The sequence below is a fragment of the Onthophagus taurus genome, unplaced genomic scaffold, assembly GCF_036711975.1.
Source record: "Onthophagus taurus isolate NC unplaced genomic scaffold, IU_Otau_3.0 ScKx7SY_15, whole genome shotgun sequence".
Classification (NCBI taxonomy): Eukaryota; Metazoa; Arthropoda; class Insecta; order Coleoptera; family Scarabaeidae; genus Onthophagus; species Onthophagus taurus.
This window is the reverse complement of record NW_027248940.1, coordinates 1,741,471-1,768,283: the sequence shown is the minus strand read 5'-3', so window position 1 is coordinate 1,768,283 and position 26,813 is coordinate 1,741,471. Positions and strand designations below refer to the sequence as shown.

The 26,813-nt window shown below is 23.4% G+C and overlaps 1 protein-coding gene across 1 annotated transcript; it reads right to left on the bottom strand.

Annotated features, from left to right (window-relative positions):
* Window positions 1-7,438: 7,438 nt before the first annotated feature.
* On the bottom strand, window positions 7,439-8,506 carry LOC111421501 (protein decapentaplegic-like). Its single transcript, XM_071200931.1, has 2 exons — window positions 8,251-8,506; window positions 7,439-8,193 (listed from the first exon to the last, which is right to left on the bottom strand). Exons 1-2 carry the CDS (start codon window positions 8,504-8,506, stop codon window positions 7,439-7,441), a joined length of 1,011 nt encoding a protein of 336 aa, XP_071057032.1.
* Window positions 8,507-26,813: the final 18,307 nt, after the last annotated feature.

The following is a 26,813-nucleotide window of genomic DNA, read 5'->3' as shown; positions in this document are numbered from 1 at the left end:
TTTATTTAAAACATCATTTTAAACAAGTATTATTTGAAAAAAATTTTGATTTAACCAATTATTTAGGAAATAACCTCAAAAATTAATTTCTTCATATCAATACACAGCGAGATATAATAACGATATTAATTTTTGTATTAGGAAAATCGATTTAGAATTGAATTTAGAACAATTTTTGTATAAAACTTTCTTTGATCTAATAATTTTTTGGGGTAAAGCCCGATTCGCACGATTCGATTTATACACACAGCCTTAAATATTGGAGATATCAATTTTTGTTATTAAAATAATTGATTTAAAACGTCATTTTAAACATGTATGATTTGAAAAAAATTTTGATTTAAACAATTATTTAGGACATAACCTCAAAAGTTAATTTTTTCATATCAATACACAGCGAGATAAAATAACGATATTAATTTTTTCTATTAAGAAAGTCGTTTTAGAATTGAATTTAGAACAACTTTTGTATAAAACTTTTTTTGATCCAACATTATTTTTGGGGTAAAGCCCGATTTGCACAATTAGATTTATACACACAGTCTTAAATATTGGAGATACCAATTTTTGTTATTAAAATAATTTAATTAAAACGTCATTTTAAACAAGTATTACTTGAAAAAAATTTTGATTTAATCAATTATTTAGGACATAACCTCAAAAATTAATTTCTTCATATCAATACACAACGAGATATAATAACGATATAAATTTTTTGTATTAAGAAAGTCGTTTTAGAATTTAATTTAGAACAACTTTTGTATAAATGTTTTCTTGATCCAAAATTATTTTTGGGGTAAAGCCCGATTCGCACAATTAGATTTATACACACAGTCTTAAATATTGGAGATATCAATTTTTTTTATTAAAATAATTTATTTAAAACGTCATTTTAAAGAAGTATTATCTAAAAAAAATTTGATTTAACCAATAATTAATGACTTAACCTAAAAATTAATTTCTTCGTATCTATACAGCGAGAACTAAAAATGATATTAAATTTTTTTATTAAGAAAATCGTCTTGGAATTTGATTTTAAATAAGTTCTACATAAAACAAATTTTTTTAATAAAAATAACAATTTGTATGAAATCGTTTCGAAGAAAAAAAGGTCAATTTTAAACAATTGGGGTTAGTCGAATTTTAAAGTTGGAATAAAGATTTTTATACCAAATTAAAGCTTAAAGTATCCACTTTAAGATGGTATATAACACATTATCATATCATTTTGAATCTCGTCCAAAACAATTTTTTTCTAAATATAGTAATTTTTAATAATTAAGAAAGACATCATAATTAAAAAAAAATCCTCTCAGCTTTACTTTTAAAGATATAGGATCGAGTTTTATATTAAATTAAAGATTAAAGTGTTGTCTTTAAAATGATATATCACACTATATTATGTTATGCTTGATTCATCTTAAAAGAATTTTTTTCGTAAATGACTTATTTTTGATGAAATATTAGTTTCGAAGAAAAAAACGTCAACTTTAAAATATCGGAGTGAGTCGAGTTTTAAAGTTGGAATAAAGGTTTTTATACCAAATTAAAGTTTAAAGTGTCCACTTTAAGATGGTATATAACACATTATCATATCATTTTGAATATCGTCCAAAACAATTTTTTTCTAAATATAGTAATTTTTAATAATTAAGAAAGAGATCATAATTTTTAAAAAATCCTCTCAGCTTCACTTTTAAAGATATAGAATCGAGTTTTATATTAAATTAAAGATTAAAATGTTGTCTTTAAAATGATATATCACACTATATTATGTGTTATGCTTGATTCATCTTAAAAGAATTTTTTTCGTAAATGACTTATTTTTGATGAAATATTAGTTTCGAAGAAAAAAGCGTTAACTTTAAAAAGTCGAGGTTAGTCGAGTTTTAAAGTTGGAATAAAGATTTTTATACCAAATTAAAACTTAAAGTGTCATCTTTAAAGCGATATACAACACATTATCATTTCGTTTTCAATCTCGATCAAAACATCTTTTTTCTAAACATTGTAATTTTTAATAGTTAAGAAAAAGATTACAATTTTTAAAAAATTCTCTTAGATTCAATTTTAAAGATATAGAAACGAGGTTTATATCAAATTAAAGATTAAAGTGTTCTCTTTAAAATGATATATCACACTATGTTGTATTATGCTTGATTCCCATCAAAAGAATTTTTGTCAAATATTACTAAAGTTTTATGAAATAGTTTCGAAGAAAAAATCGTCAATTTCAAAATATCGGAGTGACTCGAGTTTTAAAGTTGGAATAAAGATTTTTATACTAAATTAAAGCTTAAAGTATCCACTTTAAGATGGTGTATAACACATTATCATATCATTTTGAATCTCGTTCAAAACAATTTTTTTCTAAATATAGTAATTTTTAATAATTAAGAAAAAAATCGTAATTTTTAAAAAATCCTCTTAGGTTCAATTCTAACAATATAGAAACGAGGTTAATATCAAATTAAAGATTAAAGTGTTCTCTTTGAAATGATATATCGCACTATGTTGTGTTATGCTTGATTCATCTTAAAAGAATTTTTTTCGAAAATGACTTATTTTTGATGAAATATTAGTTTCGAAGAAAAAAACGTCAACTTTAAAATATCGGAGTGAGTCGAGTTTTAAAGTTGGAATAAAGATTTCTATACCAAATTAAAGCTTAAAGTGTCTTCTTTAAAACGATATGTAACACAGTATCATTTCGTTTTGAATCTCGATCAAAACATCTTTTTTCTAAACATTGTAATTTTTAATACTTAAGAAAAAGATTGCAATTTTAAAAAAATTCTCTTAGGTTCAATTTTAAAGATATAGAATCGAGTTTTATATTAAATTAAAGATTAAAGTGTTTTCTTTAAAGTGATATATCACACTATGTTGTGTTATGCTTGATTCATCTTAAAAGAATTTTTTTCGTAAATGACTTATTTTTGATGAAATATTAGTTTCGAAGAAAAAAACGTCAACTTTAAAATATCGCAGTGAGTTGAGTTTTAAAGTTGGAATAAGGATTTTTATACCAAATTAAAGATTAAAGTGTCCACTTTAAGATGGTATATAACACATTATCATATCATTTTGAATCTCGTCCAAAACAATTTTTTTCTAAACATAGTAATTTTTAATAATTAAGAAGAAAATCGTAATTTTTAAAAAATCCTCTTAGGTTCAATTCTAACAATATAGAAACGAGGTTAATATCAAATTAAAGATTAAAGTGTTCTCTTTAAAATGATATATCACACTATGTTGTGTTATGCTTGATTCCCATCAAAAGAATTTTTTTCAAATATGACTAAATTTTTATGAAATAATTTCGAAGAAAAAATCGTCAATTTTAAAAAATTGAGGTGAGTCGAGTTTTAAAGTTGAAATAAACATTTTTATATCAAATTAAAGCCCAAAGTGTCCTCTTTAAAACGATATATAACACTTTATCATTTCATTTTGAATCTCGCTCAAAACAACTTTTTCCTAAATATAGTAATTTTTAATAATAAAAAAAAAAATTGTAATTTAAAAAAAATTCTCTTAGGTTCAATTCTAAAGATATAGAAACGAGGTTTATATCAAATTAAAGATTAAAGCGTTCTCTTTAAAATGATATATCACACTATGTTGTATAATGTTTGATTCCTCTCAAAGAATTTTTTTCGAGAATGACTTATTTTTGATGAAATAATAGTTTCGAAGAAAAAAGCGTTAACTTTAAAAAGTCGAGGTTAGTCGAGTTTTAAAGTTGGAATAAAGATTTTTATACCAAATTAAAACTTAAAGTGTCATCTTTAAAGCGATATACAACACATTATCATTTCGTTTTCAATCTCGATCAAAACATCTTTTTTCTAAACATTGTAATTTTTAATAGTTAAGAAAAAGATTACAATTTTTAAAAAATTCTCTTAGATTCAATTTTAAAGATATAGAAACGAGGTTTATATCAAATTAAAGATTAAAGTGTTCTCTTTAAAATGATATATCACACTATGTTGTATTATGCTTGATTCCCATCAAAAGAATTTTTGTCAAATATGACTACAGTTTTATGAAATAGTTTCGAAGAAAAAATCGTCAATTTCAAAATATCGGAGTGACTCGAGTTTTAAAGTTGGAATAAAGATTTTTATACTAAATTAAAGCTTAAAGTATCCACTTTAAGATGGTGTATAACACATTATCATATCATTTTGAATCTCGTTCAAAACAATTTTTTTCTAAATATAGTAATTTTTAATAATTAAGAAAAAAATCGTAATTTTAAAAAAATCCTCTTAGGTTCAATTCTAACAATATAGAAACGAGGTTAATATCAAATTAAAGATTAAAGTGTTCTCTTTGAAATGATATATCGCACTATGTTGTATTATGCTTGATTCATCTTAAAAGAATTTTTTTCGAAAATGACTTATTTTTGATGAAATATTAGTTTCGAAGAAAAAAACGTCAACTTTAAAATATCGGAGTGAGTCGAGTTTTAAAGTTGGAATAAAGATTTCTATACCAAATTAAAGCTTAAAGTGTCTTCTTTAAAACGATATGTAACACAGTATCATTTCGTTTTGAATCTCGATCAAAACATCTTTTTTCTAAACATTGTAATTTTTAATACTTAAGAAAAAGATTGCAATTTTAAAAAAATTCTCTTAGGTTCAATTTTAAAGATATAGAACCGAGTTTTATATTAAATTAAAGATTAAAGTGTTTTCTTTAAAGTGATATATCACACTATGTTGTGTTATGCTTGATTCATCTTAAAAGAATTTTTTTCGTAAATGACTTATTTTTGATGAAATATTAGTTTCGAAGAAAAAAGCGTCAACTTTAAAATATCGCAGTGAGTTGAGTTTTAAAGTTGGAATAAGGATTTTTATACCAAATTAAAGATTAAAGTGTCCACTTTAAGATGGTATATAACACATTATCATATCATTTTGAATCTCGTCCAAAACAATTTTTTTCTAAATATAGTAATTTTTAATAATTAAGAAGAAAATCGTAATTTTTAAAAAATCCTCTTAGGTTCAATTCTAACAATATAGAAACGAGGTTAATATCAAATTAAAGATTAAAGTGTTCTCTTTAAAATGATATATCACACTATGTTGTGTTATGCTTGATTCCCATCAAAAGAATTTTTTTCAAATATGACTAAATTTTTATGAAATAATTTCGAAGAAAAAATCGTCAATTTTAAAAAATTGAGGTGAGTCGAGTTTTAAAGTTGAAATAAACATTTTTATATCAAATTAAAGCCCAAAGTGTCCTCTTTAAAACGATATATAACACTTTATCATTTCATTTTGAATCTCGCTCAAAACAACTTTTTTCTAAATATAGTAATTTTTAATAATTAAGAAAAAGATGGTAATTTTTAAAAAATCCTCTTAGGTTCACTTTTAAAGATATAGAATCGAGTTTTATATCAAATTAAAGATTAAAGTGTTGTCTTTAAAGTGATACATCACACTATATTGTGTTATGCTTGATTCATCTTAAAAGAATTTTTTTTGTAAATAACTTATTTTTGATGAAATATTAGTTTCGAAGAAAAAAGCGTCAACTTTAAAATATCGGAGTGAGTCGAGGTTTAAAGCTGGAATAAAGATTTTTATACCAAATTAAAGCTTAAAGTGTCAACTTTAAAACGATATATAACACTTTATCATTTCATTTTGAATCTCGCTCAAAACAACTTTTTTCTAAATATAGTAATTTTTAATAATTAAGAAATAATCGTAATTTTTAAAAAATCTTCTTAGGTTCACTTTTAAAGATATAGAATCGAGTTTTATATCAAATTAAAGATTAAAGTGTTTTCTTTAAATTGATATATCACACTATATTGTGTTATGCATGATTCATCTTAAAAAAATTTTTTTCGTAAATGACTTATTTTTGATGAAATATTAGTTTCGAAGAAAAAAACGTCAACTTTAAAATATCGGGGTGAGTCGAGTTTTAAAGTTGGAATAAAGATTTTTATACCAAATTAAAGCTTAAAGTGTCCACTTTAAGATGGTATATAACACATTATCATATCATTTTGAATCTCGCTCAAAACAACTTTTTTCTAAATATAGTAATTTTTAATAATTAAGAAAATGATAGTACTTTTTAAAAAATCCTCTTAGGTTCAATTCTAACAATATAGAAACGAGGTTAATATCAAATTAAAGATTAAAGTGTTCTCTTTAAAATGATATATCACACTATATTGTGTTATGCTTGATTCATCTTAAAAAAATTTTTTTCGTAAATGACTTATTTTTGATGAAATATTAGATTCGAAGAAAAAAAACGTCAACTTTAAAATATCGGAGTGAGTCGAGTTTTAAAGTTGGAATAAAGATTTTTATACCAAATTAAAGCTTAAAGTATCCACTTTATGATGGTATATAACACGTTATCATTTCATTTTGAATCTCGCTCAAAACAACTTTTTTCTAAATATAGTAATTTTTAATAATTAAGAAAAAGATGGTAATTTTAAAAAAATCCTCTTAGGTTCACTTTTAAAGATATAGAATCAAGTTTTATATCAAATTAAAGATTAAAGTGTTCTCTTTAAAATGATATATCACACTATATTGTGTTATGCTTGATTCATCTTAAAAAAATTTTTTTCGTAAATGACTTATTTTTGATGAAATATTAGATTCGAAGAAAAAAAACGTCAACTTTAAAATATCGGAGTGAGTCGAGTTTTAAAGTTGGAATAAAGATTTTTATACCAAATTAAAGCTTAAAGTATCCACTTTATGATGGTATATAACACGTTATCATTTCATTTTGAATCTCGCTCAAAACAACTTTTTTCTAAATATAGTAATTTTTAATAATTAAGAAAAAGATGGTAATTTTAAAAAAATCCTCTTAGGTTCACTTTTAAAGATATAGAATCAAGTTTTATATCAAATTAAAGATTAAATTGTTTTCTTTAAAATGATATATCACACTATATTGTGTTATGTTTGATTCATCTTAAAAGAATTTTTTTCGTAAATGACTTATTTTTGATGAAATATTAGTTTCGAAGAAAAAAACGTCAACTTTAAAATATCGGGGTGAGTCGAGTTTTAAAGTTAGAATAAAGATTTTTATATCAAATTAAAGATTAAAGTGTCCTCTTTAAAACGATATACAGGGTGTCCCGTATCTTCTGCATCAGAGCATTATACGGTTTAAAGATACATTATTAAAACTAAAACTATTATAGACATAAGACGTACTAATCATTAATTAAAGGGAACTTGATGCGCATTTCAACTAGCACACAATATACAGGGTGTTCTATTTAAAAACCTTAGGAAAAGCCATTTGAAATTTTTATTATTAAGAAAATCGTCTTAGAATTTTTTTAATAAAAAATTTATTTATTACATATAAAAATAAAATTAATATATACATTTATTTACAATTTATTTATGACTCATTGGCACCCACAAGATGCAACAACCATATCCTCATACTGCTTAATAACCACCCCTTCCCCATCAACCGTCAACAAAGAGATGCTGTTGAGTTTCGTTGGAACACAACAAGGTTTCGGTACATTTTCAGGATCAAATAAATGCGCCATCGATTGCACAACCGCGTGATTTGTGGCGTTAACTTCACTCGTATATGGTAAATCGCAATCACCCCCGCAATAATACGCGTTGTACCCCGTTGGGGCTATAATCCAATCGTTCCAACCCAAATCATCGAAATCAACATACATTTTATGGCGCCTACACAAACGTTGATCGGTTGTTAGATGACGCCGTCGTTTCAAACCGAGAGTTTTAACCGATTTAAAACGATTTTGATCGTTGAATATCTTAGTGAGATAAATTAATAAAATTGGGGGTGAAATTCTTGAAACATCTGTTAAGGTTAAACAAAAAATTAAATTTTGGTATCCTCGATTTTTGAGAATTAGCTTTCTTGTTGCAGATTCAACGTCGAAACTAACACTTTGATTCTTATTTGGGTTAATTAATTTCGTGTCTAAAATGTTAGTGATTGATTCGTTCTCGATTTTTTTGATGATTTCCGCGATGGTTAATCTTTGATCTTTTTGGGATTGAAATTGATCCTTTTGGGTTTTAAATATTAATTGGGCCCCCTCTAATGTTTCTTCATCGTGGGGTAATTTGATTTGGAAGCGATACTCGAAAGATTTTTGATTGATTTTAACCGATTCTAAAAAAAATAAATTAAATTAACTTTTATAATAAATAAATAAATAAATAATCTCACCAATTGGTTGAAACAATTTAACGTTATTCGCCCCAAATCGATTACTTCTCGGGTTAACCATCAAATTTTCTTTCCCATTTCTCAACATTATTTCAACCAAAACTTGGTCATCGTCGAAGAATTTCAATTTTTTAGCATTTTTAGCTTTCTTCTTCGACTCCAAAAACGTCACCAAATCTCCATCCATAACATTAAAAGCTTGGATATCGGCGAATTGCGAGTAAAGTAGGAGGCAATAAAACGTGAATAATAACATTTTTTATTTCTAAATCAAAAATAAAGAATTAAATTAAATTAATAATCTAATATATGTGTAAACTCACCATTTTATTATTTAATTAATTTTAATAAAAACGAATTAATTTATCCGTTTTAAATAAAATAGCACTTAAATGTTGACCGAAACGGTTCAAAATTACAACTGATGCAAAGATTTTATCTTAAAAAAAAGAGGGGGTGTAAGCAAAACAGGTACAAAACACCCCACCTTTAACTAGCGCCTTTTTTACCTGTTTAAGCACTTTTCAAGTAAGCTTTTGCCATAACTCTAATTGCTTCCGAGAAAATACGAGTCGTGTTTCTCGGATTAAATGGGTTAAAACGTATTTTTGCCTCAAAGAGGGAACAAAGAACCGTAAAACTAGATTTTGGGAAAAATTTGTTTTCAAATATTGTTTTAAATTAAATATATATAGGGATTTAGAATTACTGAGATATGTAGAACCTTACTGTTCAGAGGGAAATTAATATTGTGCTATTTTAAAAAATTTTATGGATAAAAGTTGTGCATAATTTAATTTTGATCAAATATTGTAGATACAAAATTTTGATGTTTAATCGATTTAGAGTTTATAAATAAAAAATGGTAACAATTGGGTTCAATCTTGTTATGTATTTAATCTTTATCGCCCATTACTAAGGTTTTATGTATAAAAAGTTTTTCTCCATCGCTTTTAGTTTATGAGTTATGATTGAGTTAATTTTCAAAAATCACCAATTTAGAAGTTTAATCGATTTAGAGTTTATAAATAGAAAATGGTAATAATTGGGTTTAATCTTGTTATGGATTTAGTCTTTATGGCCCATTACTAAGGTTTTATGTATAAAAAGTATTTCCCCATCGCTTTTAGTTTTTGAGTTATAATTAAGTTAATTTTCGAAAATCAACAATTTTGATGTTTAATCGGTTTAAAGCTTATAAATAAAAAATGGTAATAATTGCGTTTAATCTTGTTACAGATTTAGTCTTTATGGCCCATTACTAAGGTTTTATGTATAAAAAATATTTCCCCACCGCTTTTAGTTTATGAGTTATGATTGAGTTAATTTTCAAAAATCAACAATTTTGATGTTTAATCGATTTAGAGCTTATAAATAAAAAATGGTAATAATTGGGTTTAATCTTCTTATGGATTTAATCTTTATGGCCCATTACTAAAGTTTTATGTATAAAAAATATTTCCCCACCGCTTTTAGTTTATGAGTTATGATTGAGTTAATTTTCAAAAATCAACAATTTTGATGTTTAATCGATTTAGAGCTTATAAATAAAAAATGGTAATAATTGGGTTTAATCTTCTTATAGATTTAATCTTTATGGCCCATTACTAAAGTTTTATGTATAAAAAATATTTCCACACCGCTTTTAGTTTATGAGTTATGATTGAGTTAATTTTCAAAAATCAACAATTTTGATGTTTAATCGATTTAGAGCTTATAAATAAAAAATGGTAATAATTGGGTTTAATCTTGTTACGGATTTAGTCTTTATGGCCCATTACTAAGGTTTTATGTATAAAAAGTATTTCTCCATCGCTTTTAGTTTTTAAGTAAAATTGAGTTAATTTTCGAAAATCAACAATTTTGATTTTTAATCGATTTAGAGCTTATAAATAAAAAATGGTAATAATTGGGTTTAATCTTGTTATGGATTTAGTCTTTATGGCCCATTACTAAGGTTTTATGTATTAAAAATATTTCCCCATCGCTTTTAGTTTATGAGTTATGATTGAGTTAATTTTCGAAAATCAACAATTTTGATGTTTAATCGATTTAGAGCTTATAAATAAAAAATGGTAATAATTGGGTTTAATCTTGTTATGAATTTAGTCTTTATGGCCCATTACTAAGGTTTTATATATAAAAAGTATTTCCCCATCGCTTTTAGTTTTTGAATAAAATTGAGTTAATTTTCGAAAATTAACAATTTTTATTTTTAATCGATTTAAAGTTTATAAATAAAAAATGGTAATAATTGGGTTTAATCTTGTTATGGATTTAGTCTTTATGGCCCATTACTAAGGTTTTATGTATAAAAAGTTTTTCCCCATCGCTTTTAGTTTATGAGTTATGATTGAGTTAATTTTCGAAAATCAACAATTTTGATGTTTAATCGGTTTAGAGCTTATAAATTAAAATGGTAATAATAGGATTTAATCCTGTTATGGATTTAGTCTTTATGGCCCAGTACTAAGTTTTATGTACAAAAAGTTTTTCCCCATCGCTTTTAGTTTTTGAGTTATGATTGAGTTAATTTTCAAAAATCAACAATTTTGATGTTTAATCGATTTAGAAGTTATATTAAGAAATGATAATAATTTGGTTCAATCTTGTTACGGATTTAGTCTTTATGGCCCATTACCTAGGTTTTATGTATAAAAAGTTTTTCTCCATCGCTTTTAGTTTTTGAGTTATGATTGAATTAATTTTCAAAAATCAACAATTTTGATGTTTAATCGATTTAGAGCTTATAAATAAAAAATGGTAATAATTGGGTTTAATCTTGTAATGGATGTAGTCATTATGGCCCATTACTAAGGTTTTATGTATAACAAGTTTTTCTCCATCGCTTTTAGTTTTTGAGTTATGATTGAGTTAATTTTCGAAAATCAACAATTTTGATGTTTAATCGATTTAGAGCTTATAAATAAAAAATGGTAATAATTGGGTTTAATCTTGTTATGGATGTAGTCATTATGACCCATTACTAAGGTTTTATGTATAACAAGTTTTTCTCCATCGCTTTTAGTTTTTGAGTTATGATTGAGTTAATTTTCGAAAATCAACAATTTTGATGTTTAATCGATTTAGAGCTTATAAATAAAAAATGGTAATAATTGGGTTTAATCTTCTTATAGATTTAATCTTTATGGCCCATTACTAAAGTTTTATGTATAAAAAATATTTCCACACCGCTTTTAGTTTATGAGTTATGATTGAGTTAATTTTCAAAAATCAACAATTTTGATGTTTAATCGATTTAGAGCTTATAAATAAAAAATGGTAATAATTGGGTTTAATCTTGTTACGGATTTAGTCTTTATGGCCCATTACTAAGGTTTTATGTATAAAAAGTATTTCTCCATCGCTTTTAGTTTTTAAGTAAAATTGAGTTAATTTTCGAAAATCAACAATTTTGATTTTTAATCGATTTAGAGCTTATAAATAAAAAATGGTAATAATTGGGTTTAATCTTGTTATGGATTTAGTCTTTATGGCCCATTACTAAGGTTTTATGTATTAAAAATATTTCCCCATCGCTTTTAGTTTATGAGTTATGATTGAGTTAATTTTCGAAAATCAACAATTTTGATGTTTAATCGATTTAGAGCTTATAAATAAAAAATGGTAATAATTGGGTTTAATCTTGTTATGAATTTAGTCTTTATGGCCCATTACTAAGGTTTTATATATAAAAAGTATTTCCCCATCGCTTTTAGTTTTTGAATAAAATTGAGTTAATTTTCGAAAATTAACAATTTTTATTTTTAATCGATTTAAAGTTTATAAATAAAAAATGGTAATAATTGGGTTTAATCTTGTTATGGATTTAGTCTTTATGGCCCATTACTAAGGTTTTATGTATAAAAAGTTTTTCCCCATCGCTTTTAGTTTATGAGTTATGATTGAGTTAATTTTCGAAAATCAACAATTTTGATGTTTAATCGGTTTAGAGCTTATAAATTAAAATGGTAATAATAGGATTTAATCCTGTTATGGATTTAGTCTTTATGGCCCAGTACTAAGTTTTATGTACAAAAAGTTTTTCCCCATCGCTTTTAGTTTATGAGTTATGATTGAGTTAATTTTCGAAAATCAACAATTTTGATGTTTAATCGATTTAGAGCTTATAAATAAAAAATGGTAATAATTGGGTTTAATCTTGTTATGGATGTAGTCATTATGACCCATTACTAAGGTTTTATGTATAACAAGTTTTTCTCCATCGCTTTTAGTTTTTGAGTTATGATTGAGTTAATTTTCGAAAATCAACAATTTTGATGTTTAATCGATTTAGAGTTTATAAATAAAATATGGTAATAATTGGGTTCAATCTTGTTACGGATTTAGTCTTTATGGTCCATTACTAAGGTTTTATGTATAAAAAGTATTTCCCCATCGCTTTTAGTTTTTGAGTTATAATTGAGTTAATTTTCGAAAATCAACAATTTAGATGTTTAATCGATTTAGAGTTTATAAATAAAATATGGTAATAATTGGGTTTAATCTTGTTATGGATCTAGTCTTTATAGTCCATTACTAAGGTTTTATGTATTAAAAATATTTCTCCATCGCTTTTAGTTTATGAGTTATGATTGAGTTAATTTTCGAAAATCAACAATTTTAATGTTTAATCGATTTAGAACTTATAAATAAAAAATGGTAATAATTGGGTTTAATCTTGTTATGGATCTAGTCTTTATGGTCCATTACTAAGGTTTTATGTATTAAAAATATTTCCCCATCGCTTTTAGTTTATGGGTTATGATTGAGTTAATTTTCAAAAATCAACAATTTTGATGTTTAATCGATTTAGAGCTTATAAATAAAAAATGGTAATAATTGGGTTCAATCTTGTTATGGATCTAGTCTTTATCGCCCATTACTAAGGTTTTATGTATAAAACGTATTTCCCCATCGCTTTTAAGTTTTGAGTTATGATTGAGTTAATTTTCAAAAATCAACAATTTTGATGTTTAATCGATTTAGAGCTTATAAATAAAAAATGGTAATAATTGGGTTTAATCTTCTTATAGATTTAATCTTTATGGCCCATTACTAAAGTTTTATGTATAAAAAATATTTTCACACCGCTTTTAGTTTATGAGTTATGATTGAGTTAATTTTCAAAAATCAACAATTTTGATGTTTAATCGATTTAGAGCTTATAAATAAAAAATGGTAATAATTGGGTTTAATCTTGTTATGGATTTAATCTTTATGGCCCATTACTAAAGTTTTATGTATAAAAAATATTTCCCCACCGCTTTTAGTTTATGAGTTATGATTGAGTTAATTTTCAAAAATCAACAATTTTGATGTTTAATCGATTTAGAGCTTATAAATAAAAAATGGTAATAATTGGGTTTAATCTTCTTATGGATTTAATCTTTATGGCCCATTACTAAAGTTTTATGTATAAAAAATATTTCCACACCGCTTTTAGTTTATGAGTTATGATTGAGTTAATTTTCAAAAATCAACAATTTTGATGTTTAATCGATTTAGAGCTTATAAATAAAAAATGGTAATAATTGGTTTTAATCTAGTTATGGATTTAGTCTTTATGGCCCATTACTAAGGTTTTATGTATAAAAAGTTTTTCACCATCGCTTTTACTTTTTGAGTTATGATTGAATTAATATTCAAAAGTCAACAATTTAACAGATATATTTGCTTCTTCCCATAATTAAACATTGACAACAACATTGTTTAAGCTTTAATTTAAGATAAAAGTCATTTCTTAATTCCTATAAATAAAGTCGGTATGATTTTTTAAAGTTTAACAAATATTTTCGTTTCTTCCCATAATTAGACATTGATATTTTTCGATTTTACTAACAAACTTTATCATCAAACGTATTACTTATTATACATAGACGTAAAGATTAAAGTTTAAGCTTTAATTAAAGATAAAAGTCATTTCTTAATTCCTATAAATAAAGTCAGTATGATTTTTTAAATTTTAACAAATATTTTTCTTTCTTCCCATAATTAAACATTGACATTTTTCGATTTTACAAACAAACTTTATCATCAAACGTATTACTTATTATACATAGAGTTAAAGATTAAAGTTTAAGTTTTAATTTAAGATAAAAATCATTTCTTAATTCTTATAAATAAAGTCGGTATGATTTTTTAAAGTTTAACAAATATTTTCCTTTCTTCCCATAATTAAACATTGACATTTTTCGATTTTACAAACAAACTTTATCATCAAACGTATTACTTATTATAGATAGACTTAAAGATTAAAGTTTAAGCTTTAATTTAAGATAAAAGTCGTTTTTTAATTCCTATAAATAAAGTCGGTATGATTTTTAAAAGTTTAACAAATATTTTCCTTTCTTCCCATAATTAAACATTGACATTTTTCGATTTTACAAACAAACTTTATCATCAAACGTATTACTTATTATACATAGACTTAAAGATTAAAGTTTAAGCTTTAATTTAAGATAAAAGTCGTTAATTAATTCCTATAAATAAAGTCAGTATGATTTTTTAAAGTTTAACAAATATTTTCCTTTCTTCCCATAATTAAACATTGACATTTTTCGATTTTACAAACAAACTTTATCATCAAACGTATTACTTATTATACATAGACTTAAAGATTAAAGTTTAAGCTTTAATTTAAGATAAAAGTCATTTCTTAATTCCTATAAATAAAGTCGGTATGATTTTTTTAAAATTTAACAAATATATTTGTTTCTTCCCATAATTAAACATTGACATTTTTCGATTTTACAAAGAAACTTTATCATCAAACGTATTACTTATTATACATAGACTTAAAGATTAAAGTTTAAGCTTTAATTTAAGATAAAAGTCATTTCTTAATTCCTATAAATAAAGTCAGTATGATTTTTTAAAGTTTAACAAATATTTTCCTTTCTTCCCATAATTAAACATTGACATTTTTCGATTTTACAAACAAACTTTATCATCAAATGTATTACTAATTATACATAGACTTAAAGAATAAAGTTTAAGCTTTAATTTAAAATAAAAGTCATTTCTTAATTCCTATAAATAAAGTCAGTATGATTTTTTAAAGTTTAACAAATATTTTCCTTTCTTCCCATAATTAAACATTGACATTTTTCGATTTTACAAACAAACTTTATCATCAAACGTATTACTTATTATACATAGACTTAAAGATTAAAGTTTAAGCTTTAATTTAAGATAAAAGTCATTTCTTAATTCCTATAAATAAAGTCAGTATGATTTTTTAAAGTTTAACAAATATTTTCCTTTTTTCCCATAATTAAACATTGATATTTTTCGATTTTACAAACAAACTTTATTATCAAACGTATTACTTATTATACATAGACTTAAAGATTAAAGTTTAAGCTTTAATTTAAGATAAAAGTCGTTTCTTAATTCCTATAAATAGAGTCGGTATGATTTTTTAAAGTTTAACAAATATTTTCCTTTCTTCCCATAATTAAACATTGACATTTTTCGATTTTACCAACAAACTTTATCATCAAACGTATTACTTATTATACATAGACTTAAAGATTAAAGTTTAAGCTTTAATTTAAGATAAAAGTCATTTCTTAATTCCTATAAATAAAGTCGGTATGATTTTTTAAACTTTAACAAATATTTTCCTTTCTTCCCATAATTAAACATTGACATTTTTCGATTTTACCAACAAACTTTATCATCAAATGTATTACTTATTATACAGTGTGTCCCCGGATAGGTGAAACGACTCTTATAAAATATAAATTTTTTTCGATATTAACTGTCATCTTTTGGGGTTCAGGCCTGCTTGATTAAAGACTAATTTTGAACATATTTTCAAGTTTTAAAAAACAAGTGAGTGTTGATACTGAAGCTAAAACTTCTTGTGTGTCAGGTAAAGTACCTTTTCTGTTTAAAGTATGGTAAAATGTTACTAAGAAATTTTATTCAGAATGAAAAGTTATGGCCATATGCAAATTTTCATCAGCCTACTTTATTTACTTTACCTATTTGGAAATTTTTCACAAAATAAAGCAATAATCGGTTTTTTCCCGGTTCCATAACACTGAATCACGTAAACTTTTTCCTGTAATGTTAACATTCTGTTTAAAAAACACTTTAAGTTTACTAAATTACAGTTTGAGAGATCAACAGTGACAGGAAAGCAATTTTGTTTTTCCATGGCAGTCTGTTAGAAATAAAATTGTATGATATGGATTTTTTCAAAGTAGGCCGATCAATCCGAAAATATGCATATGCCCATAGTTTTTCATTCTGAACAAAACTTCTTAGTAACACTTTCACGTACTGTAAACAGAAATGGTACTTTACCTGCCACAAAAAGAGTTTTTCTTTCACTGTCAAGGCTCACTTGTTTTTTAATAATTGATAATATGTTCAAAATTAGTCGTTAATCAAGCAGGGCTAAACCCCAAAAGATGACAATTAATATCGAAAAAATTTTACCTTTTATAAGAGTCGTTTTACCTATCCGGGGACACACTGTATATAGACTTAAAGATTAAAGTTTAAGATTTAATTTAAGAAGAAAATTAATTTAAGAAGGCAAATGTTGTTTTTTAATTCCTATAAATAGAGTCGGTATGATTTTTTAAAGTTTAACAAATATTTTCCTTTCTTCCCATAATTAAACATTGACATTTTTCGATTTTACAAACAAACTTTATCATCAAATGTATTACTTATTATACATAGACTTAAAGATTAAAGTTTAAGCTTTAATTTAAGATAAAAGTCGTTAATTAATTCCTATAAATAAAATCGGTGTGATTTTTTAAAGTTTAACAAATATTTTCCTTTCTTCCCATAATTAAACATTGACATTTTTCGATTTCACAAACAAACTTTATCATCAAACGTATTACTTATTATACATAGACTTAAAGATTAAAGTTTAAGCTTTAATTTAAGATAAAAGTCGTTAATTAATTCCTATAAATAAAGTCGGTATGATTTTTTAAAGTTTAACAAATATATTCCTTTCTTCCCATAATTAAACATTGACATTTTTCGATTTTACAAACAAACTTTATCATTAAACGTATTACTTATTATACATAGACTTAAAGATTAAAGTTTAAGCTTTAATTTAAGATAAAAGTCGTTTCTTAATTCCTATAAATAAAATCGGTGTGAGTTTTTAAAGTCTAACAAATATTTTCCTTTCTTCCCATAATTAAACATTGACATTTTTCGATTTTACAAACAAACTTTATCATCAAACGTATTACTTATTACAAATAGACTTAAAGATTAAAGTTTAAGCTTTAATTTAAGATAAAAGTCGTTAATTAATTCCTATAAATAAAATCGGTGTGATTTTTTAAAATTTAACAAATATTTTCCTTTCTTCCCATAATTAAACATTGACATTTTCCGATTTTACCAACAAACTTTATCATCAAACGTATTACTTATTATACATAGACTTAAAGATTAAAGTTTAAGCTTTAATTTAAGATAAAAGTCGTTAATTAATTCCTATAAATAAAGTCGGTATGATTTTTTAAAGTTAAACAAATATTTTCGTTTCTTCCCATAATTAGACATTGACATTTTTCGATTTTACAAACAAACTTTATCATCAAACGTATTACTTATTATACATAGAGTTAAAGATTAAAGTTTAAGCTTTAATTTAAGATAAAAGTCGTTAATTAATTCCTATAAATAAAGTCGGTATGATTTTTTAAAGTTAAACAAATATTTTCGTTTCTTCCCATAATTAGACATTGACATTTTTCGATTTTACAAACAAACTTTATCATCAAACGTATTACTTATTATACATAGACTTAAAGATTAAAGTTTAAGCTTTAATTTAAGATAAAAGTCGTTAATTAATTCCTATAAATAAAGTCGGTATGATTTTTTAAAGTTTAACAAATATTTTCCTTTCTTCCCATAATTAAACATTGACATTTTTCGATTTCACAAACAAACTTTATCATCAAACGTATTACTTATTATACATAGACTTAAAGATTAAAGTTTAAGCTTTAATTTAAGATAAAAGTCGTTAATTAATTCCTATAAATAAAGTCGGTATGATTTTTTAAAGTTTAACAAATATATTCCTTTCTTCCCATAATTAAACATTGACATTTTTCGATTTTACAAACAAACTTTATCATTAAACGTATTACTTATTATACATAGACTTAAAGATTAAAGTTTAAGCTTTAATTTAAGATAAAAGTCGTTTCTTAATTCCTATAAATAAAATCGGTGTGAGTTTTTAAAGTCTAACAAATATTTTCCTTTCTTCCCATAATTAAACATTGACATTTTTCGATTTTACAAACAAACTTTATCATCAAACGTATTACTTATTACAAATAGACTTAAAGATTAAAGTTTAAGCTTTAATTTAAGATAAAAGTCGTTAATTAATTCCTATAAATAAAATCGGTGTGATTTTTTAAAATTTAACAAATATTTTCCTTTCTTCCCATAATTAAACATTGACATTTTCCGATTTTACCAACAAACTTTATCATCAAACGTATTACTTATTATACATAGATTTAAAGATTAAAGTTTAAGCTTTAATTTAAGATAAAAGTCGTTAATTAATTCCTATAAATAAAGTCGGTATGATTTTTTAAAGTTAAACAAATATTTTCGTTTCTTCCCATAATTAGACATTGACATTTTTCGATTTTACAAACAAACTTTATCATCAAACGTATTACTTATTATACATAGAGTTAAAGATTAAAGTTTAAGCTTTAATTTAAGATAAAAGTCGTTAATTAATTCCTATAAATAAAGTCGGTATGATTTTTTAAAGTTAAACAAATATTTTCGTTTCTTCCCATAATTAGACATTGACATTTTTCGATTTTACAAACAAACTTTATCATCAAACGTATTACTTATTATACATAGACTTAAAGATTAAAGTTTAAGCTTTAATTTAAAATAAAAGTCGTTAATTAATTCCTATAAATAAAGTCGGTATGATTTTTTAAAGTTTAACAAATATTTTCCTTTTTTCCCATAATTAAACATTGACATTTTTCGATTTTACAAACAAACTTTGTCATCAAACGTATTACTTATTATACATAGACTTAAAGATTAAAGTTTAAGCTTTAATTTAAGATAAAAGTCGTTAATTAATTCCTATAAATAAAGTCGGTATGATTTTTTAAAGTTTAACAAATATATTCCTTTCTTCCCATAATTAAACATTGAGATTTTTCGATTTTACATACAAACTTTATCATCAAACGTATTACTTATTATACATAGACTTAAAGATTAAAGTTTAAGCTTTAATTTAAGATAAAAGTCGTTAATTAATTCCTATAAATAAAGTCGGTATGATTTTTTAAAGTTTAACAAATATATTCCTTTCTTCCCATAATTAAACATTGAGATTTTTCGATTTTACATACAAACTTTATCATCAAACGTATTACTTATTATACATAGACTTAAAGATTAAAGTTTAAGCTTTAATTTAAGATAAAAGTCGTTAATTAATTCCTATAAATAAAGTCGGTATGATTTTTTAAAGTTTAACAAATATATTCCTTTCTTCCCATAATTAAACATTGAGATTTTTCGATTTTACATACAAACTTTATCATCAAACGTATTACTTATTATACATAGACTTAAAGATTAAAGTTTAAGCTTTAATTTAAGATAAAAGTCGTTAATTAATTCCTATAAATAAAGTCGGTATGATTTTTTAAAGTTTAACAAATATTTTCCTTTCTTCCCATAATTAAACATTGACATTTTTCGATTTTACAAACAAACTTTATCATCAAATGTATTACTTATTATACATAGACTTAAAGATTAAAGTTTAAGCTTTAATTTAAGATAAAAGTCGTTAATTAATTCCTATAAATAAAATCGGTGTGATTTTTTAAAGTTTAACAAATATTTTCCTTTCTTCCCATAATTAAACATTGACATTTTTCGATTTCACAAACAAACTTTATCATCAAACGTATTACTTATTATACATAGACTTAAAGATTAAAGTTTAAGCTTTAATTTAAGATAAAAGTCGTTAATTAATTCCTATAAATAAAGTCGGTATGATTTTTTAAAGTTTAACAAATATATTCCTTTCTTCCCATAATTAAACATTGACATTTTTCGATTTTACAAACAAACTTTATCATTAAACGTATTACTTATTATACATAGACTTAAAGATTAAAGTTTAAGCTTTAATTTAAGATAAAAGTCGTTTCTTAATTCCTATAAATAAAATCGGTGTGAGTTTTTAAAGTCTAACAAATATTTTCCTTTCTTCCCATAATTAAACATTGACATTTTTCGATTTTACAAACAAACTTTATCATCAAACGTATTACTTATTACAAATAGACTTAAAGATTAAAGTTTAAGCTTTAATTTAAGATAAAAGTCGTTAATTAATTCCTATAAATAAAATCGGTGTGATTTTTTAAAATTTAACAAATATTTTCCTTTCTTCCCATAATTAAACATTGACATTTTCCGATTTTACCAACAAACTTTATCATCAAACGTATTACTTATTATACATAGACTTAAAGATTAAAGTTTAAGCTTTAATTTAAGATAAAAGTCGTTAATTAATTCCTATAAATAAAGTCGGTATGATTTTTTAAAGTTAAACAAATATTTTCGTTTCTTCCCATAATTAGACATTGACATTTTTCGATTTTACAAACAAACTTTATCATCAAACGTATTACTTATTATACATAGAGTTAAAGATTAAAGTTTAAGCTTTAATTTAAGATAAAAGTCGTTAATTAATTCCTATAAATAAAGTCGGTATGATTTTTTAAAGTTAAACAAATATTTTCGTTTCTTCCCATAATTAGACATTGACATTTTTCGATTTTACAAACAAACTTTATCATCAAACGTATTACTTATTATACATAGACTTAAAGATTAAAGTTTAAGCTTTAATTTAAGATAAAAGTCGTTAATTAATTCCTATAAATAAAGTCGGTATGATTTTTTAAAGTTTAACAAATATTTTCCTTTCTTCCCATAATTAAACATTGACATTTTTCGATTTCACAAACAAACTTTATCATCAAACGTATTACTTATTATACATAGACTTAAAGATTAAAGTTTAAGCTTTAATTTAAGATAAAAGTCGTTAATTAATTCCTATAAATAAAGTCGGTATGATTTTTTAAAGTTTAACAAATATATTCCTTTCTTCCCATAATTAAACATTGACATTTTTCGATTTTACAAACAAACTTTATCATTAAACGTATTACTTATTATACATAGACTTAAAGATTAAAGTTTAAGCTTTAATTTAAGATAAAAGTCGTTTCTTAATTCCTATAAATAAAATCGGTGTGAGTTTTTAAAGTCTAACAAATATTTTCCTTTCTTCCCATAATTAAACATTGACATTTTTCGATTTTACAAACAAACTTTATCATCAAACGTATTACTTATTATACATAGACTTAAAGATTAAAGTTTAAGCTTTAATTTAAGATAAAAGTCGTTAATTAATTCCTATAAATAAAATCGGTGTGATTTTTTAAAATTTAACAAATATTTTCCTTTCTTCCCATAATTAAACATTGACATTTTCCGATTTTACCAACAAACTTTATCATCAAACGTATTACTTATTATACATAGATTTAAAGATTAAAGTTTAAGCTTTAATTTAAGATAAAAGTCGTTAATTAATTCCTATAAATAAAGTCGGTATGATTTTTTAAAGTTAAACAAATATTTTCGTTTCTTCCCATAATTAGACATTGACATTTTTCGATTTTACAAACAAACTTTATCATCAAACGTATTACTTATTATACATAGAGTTAAAGATTAAAGTTTAAGCTTTAATTTAAGATAAAAGTCGTTAATTAATTCCTATAAATAAAGTCGGTATGATTTTTTAAAGTTAAACAAATATTTTCGTTTCTTCCCATAATTAGACATTGACATTTTTCGATTTTACAAACAAACTTTATCATCAAACGTATTACTTATTATACATAGACTTAAAGATTAAAGTTTAAGCTTTAATTTAAAATAAAAGTCGTTAATTAATTCCTATAAATAAAGTCGGTATGATTTTTTAAAGTTTAACAAATATTTTCCTTTTTTCCCATAATTAAACATTGACATTTTTCGATTTTACAAACAAACTTTGTCATCAAACGTATTACTTATTATACATAGACTTAAAGATTAAAGTTTAAGCTTTAATTTAAGATAAAAGTCGTTAATTAATTCCTATAAATAAAGTCGGTATGATTTTTTAAAGTTTAACAAATATATTCCTTTCTTCCCATAATTAAACATTGAGATTTTTCGATTTTACATACAAACTTTATCATCAAACGTATTACTTATTATACATAGACTTAAAGATTAAAGTTTAAGCTTTAATTTAAGATAAAAGTCGTTAATTAATTCCTATAAATAAAGTCGGTATGATTTTTTAAAGTTTAACAAATATTTTCCTTTCTTCCCATAATTAAACATTGACATTTTTCGATTTTACAAACAAACTTTATCATCAAATGTATTACTTATTATACATAGACTTAAAGATTAAAGTTTAAGCTTTAATTTAAGATAAAAGTCGTTAATTAATTCCTATAAATAAAATCGGTGTGATTTTTTAAAGTTTAACAAATATTTTCCTTTCTTCCCATAATTAAACATTGACATTTTTCGATTTCACAAACAAACTTTATCATCAAACGTATTACTTATTATACATAGACTTAAAGATTAAAGTTTAAGCTTTAATTTAAGATAAAAGTCGTTAATTAATTCCTATAAATAAAGTCGGTATGATTTTTTAAAGTTTAACAAATATATTCCTTTCTTCCCATAATTAAACATTGACATTTTTCGATTTTACAAACAAACTTTATCATTAAACGTATTACTTATTATACATAGACTTAAAGATTAAAGTTTAAGCTTTAATTTAAGATAAAAGTCGTTTCTTAATTCCTATAAATAAAATCGGTGTGAGTTTTTAAAGTCTAACAAATATTTTCCTTTCTTCCCATAATTAAACATTGACATTTTTCGATTTTACAAACAAACTTTATCATCAAACGTATTACTTATTACAAATAGACTTAAAGATTAAAGTTTAAGCTTTAATTTAAGATAAAAGTCGTTAATTAATTCCTATAAATAAAATCGGTGTGATTTTTTAAAATTTAACAAATATTTTCCTTTCTTCCCATAATTAAACATTGACATTTTCCGATTTTACCAACAAACTTTATCATCAAACGTATTACTTATTATACATAGACTTAAAGATTAAAGTTTAAGCTTTAATTTAAGATAAAAGTCGTTAATTAATTCCTATAAATAAAGTCGGTATGATTTTTTAAAGTTAAACAAATATTTTCGTTTCTTCCCATAATTAGACATTGACATTTTTCGATTTTACAAACAAACTTTATCATCAAACGTATTACTTATTATACATAGAGTTAAAGATTAAAGTTTAAGCTTTAATTTAAGATAAAAGTCGTTAATTAATTCCTATAAATAAAGTCGGTATGATTTTTTAAAGTTAAACAAATATTTTCGTTTCTTCCCATAATTAGACATTGACATTTTTCGATTTTACAAACAAACTTTATCATCAAACGTATTACTTATTATACATAGACTTAAAGATTAAAGTTTAAGCTTTAATTTAAAATAAAAGTCGTTAATTAATTCCTATAAATAAAGTCGGTATGATTTTTTAAAGTTTAACAAATATTTTCCTTTTTTCCCATAATTAAACATTGACATTTTTCGATTTTACAAACAAACTTTGTCATCAAACGTATTACTTATTATACATAGACTTAAAGATTAAAGTTTAAGCTTTAATTTAAGATAAAAGTCGTTAATTAATTCCTATAAATAAAGTCGGTATGATTTTTTAAAGTTTAACAAATATATTCCTTTCTTCCCATAATTAAACATTGAGATTTTTCGATTTTACATACAAACTTTATCATCAAACGTATTACTTATTATACATAGACTTAAAGATTAAAGTTTAAGCTTTAATTTAAGATAAAAGTCGTTAATTAATTCCTATAAATAAAGTCGGTATGATTTTTTAAAGTTTAACAAATATTTTCCTTTCTTCCCATAATTAGACATTGACATTTTTTGATTTTACTAACAAACTTTATCATCAAACGTATTACTTATTATACATAGACTTAAAGATTAAAGTTTAAGCTTTAATTTAAGATAAAAGTCGTTAATTAATTCCTATAAATAAAATCGGTGTGATTTTTTAAAATTTAACAAATATTTTCCTTTCTTCCCATAATTAAACATTGACATTTTCCGATTTTACCAACAAACTTTATCATCAAACGTATTACTTATTATACATAGACTTAAAGATTAAAGTTTAAGCTTTAATTTAAGATAAAAGTCGTAAATTAATTCCTATAAATAAAATCGGTGTGATTTTTTAAAGTTTAACAAATATTTTCCTTTCTTCCCATAATTAAACATTGACATTTTTCGATTTTACCAACAAACTTTATCATCAAACGTATTACTTATTATACATAGACTTAAAGATTAAAGTTTAAGCTTTAATTTAAGATAAAAGTCGTAAATTAATTCCTATAAATAAAATCGGTGTGATTTTTTAAAGTTTAACAAATATTTTCCTTTCTTCCCATAATTAAACATTGACATTTTTCGATTTTACCAACAAACTTTATCATCAAACGTATTACTTATTATACATAGACTTAAAGATTAAAGTTTAAGCTTTAATTTAAGATAAAAGTCATTTCTTAATTCCTATAAATAAAGTCAGTATGATTTTTTAAAGTTTAACAAATATTTTCCTTTCTTCCCATAATTAAACATTCACATTTTTCGATTTTACAAACAAACTTTATCATCAAACGTATTACTTATTATACATAGACTTAAAGATTAAAGTTTAAGCTTTAATTTAAGATAAAAGTCGTAAATTAATTCCTATAAATAAAATCGGTGTGATTTTTTAAAGTTTAACAAATATTTTCCTTTCTTCCCATAATTAAACATTGACATTTTTCGATTTTACCAACAAACTTTATCATCAAACGTATTACTTATTATACATAGACTTAAAGATTAAAGTTTAAGCTTTAATTTAAGATAAAAGTCGTTTCTTAATTCCTATAAATAAAATCGGTATGATTTTTTAAAGTTTAACAAATATTTTCCTTTCTTCCCAAAATTAAACATTGACATTTTTCGATTTTACAAACAAACTGTATCATCAAACGTATTACTTATTATACATAGACTTAAAGATTAAAGTTTAAGCTTTAATTTAAAATAAAAGTCGTTTCTTAATTCCTACAAATAAAGTCGGTATGATTTTTCAAAATTTAACAAATATTTTCGCTTCTTCCAATAATTAAACATTGACATTTTCCGATTTTACAAACAAACTTTATCATCAAACGTATTACTTATTATACATAGACTTAAAGATTAAAGTTTAAGCTTTAATTTAAGATAAAAGTCGTTAATTAATTCCTATAAATAAAATCGGTGTAATTTTTTAAAGTTTAACAAATATTTTCCTTTCTTCCCATAATTAAACATTGACATTTTTCGATTTTACCAACAAACTTTATCATCAAACGTATTACTTATTATACATAGACTCAAAGATTAAAGTTTAAGCTTTAATTTAAAATAAAATTCGTTTCTTAATTCCTACAAATAAAGTCGGTATGATTTTTCAAAATTTAACAAATATTTTCGCTTCTTCCAATAATTAAACATTGACATTTTCCGATTTTACAAACAAACTTTATCATCAAACGTATTACTTATTATACATAGACTTAAAGATTAAAGTTTAAGCTTTAATTTAAGATAAAAGTCGTTAATTAATTCCTATAAATAAAGCCGGTATGATTTTTTTAAAATTTAACATATATTTGTTTCTTCCCATAATTAAACAATGACATTTTTTGATTTTACAAACAAACTTTATCATCAAACGTATTACTTATTATATATAGACTTAAAGATTAAAGTTTAAGCTTTAATTTAAGATAAAAGTCGTTAATTAATTCCTATAAATAAAATCGGTGTGATTTTTTAAAGTTTAACAAATATTTTCGTTTCTTCCCATAATTAGACATTGACATTTTTCGATTTTACTAACAAACTTTATCATCAAACGTATTACTTATTATACATAGACTTAAAGATTAAAGTTTAAGATTTAATTTAAGACAAAAATCGTTTCTTAATTCCTATAAATAGAGTCGGTATGATTTTTTAAAGTTTAACAAATATTTTCGCTTCTTCCCATAATTAAACATTGACATTTTCCGATTTTACAAACAAACTTTATCATCAAACGTATTACTTATTATACATAGACTAAAAGATTAAAGTTTAAGCTTTAATTTAAGATAAAAATTATTTCTTAATTCCTATAAGTAAAGTCGGTATAATTTTTTTAAAATTTAACAGATATATTTGTTTCTTCCCATAATTAAACATTGACATTTTTCGATTTTACCAACAAACTTTATCATCAAATG

What these genes read in the sequence shown, in the direction of transcription:
- LOC111421501 (XM_071200931.1), bottom strand. Translation starts at nt 8,506, where the DNA reads ATGTTATTATTCACGTTTTATTGCCTCCTACTTTACTCGCAATTCGCC. An exon ending in TAAATTGTTTCAACCAATTG is followed by an intron (nt 8,194 to 8,250) that starts GTGAGATTATTT and finishes TATTTTTTTTAG; the next exon opens with AATCGGTTAAAATCAATCAA.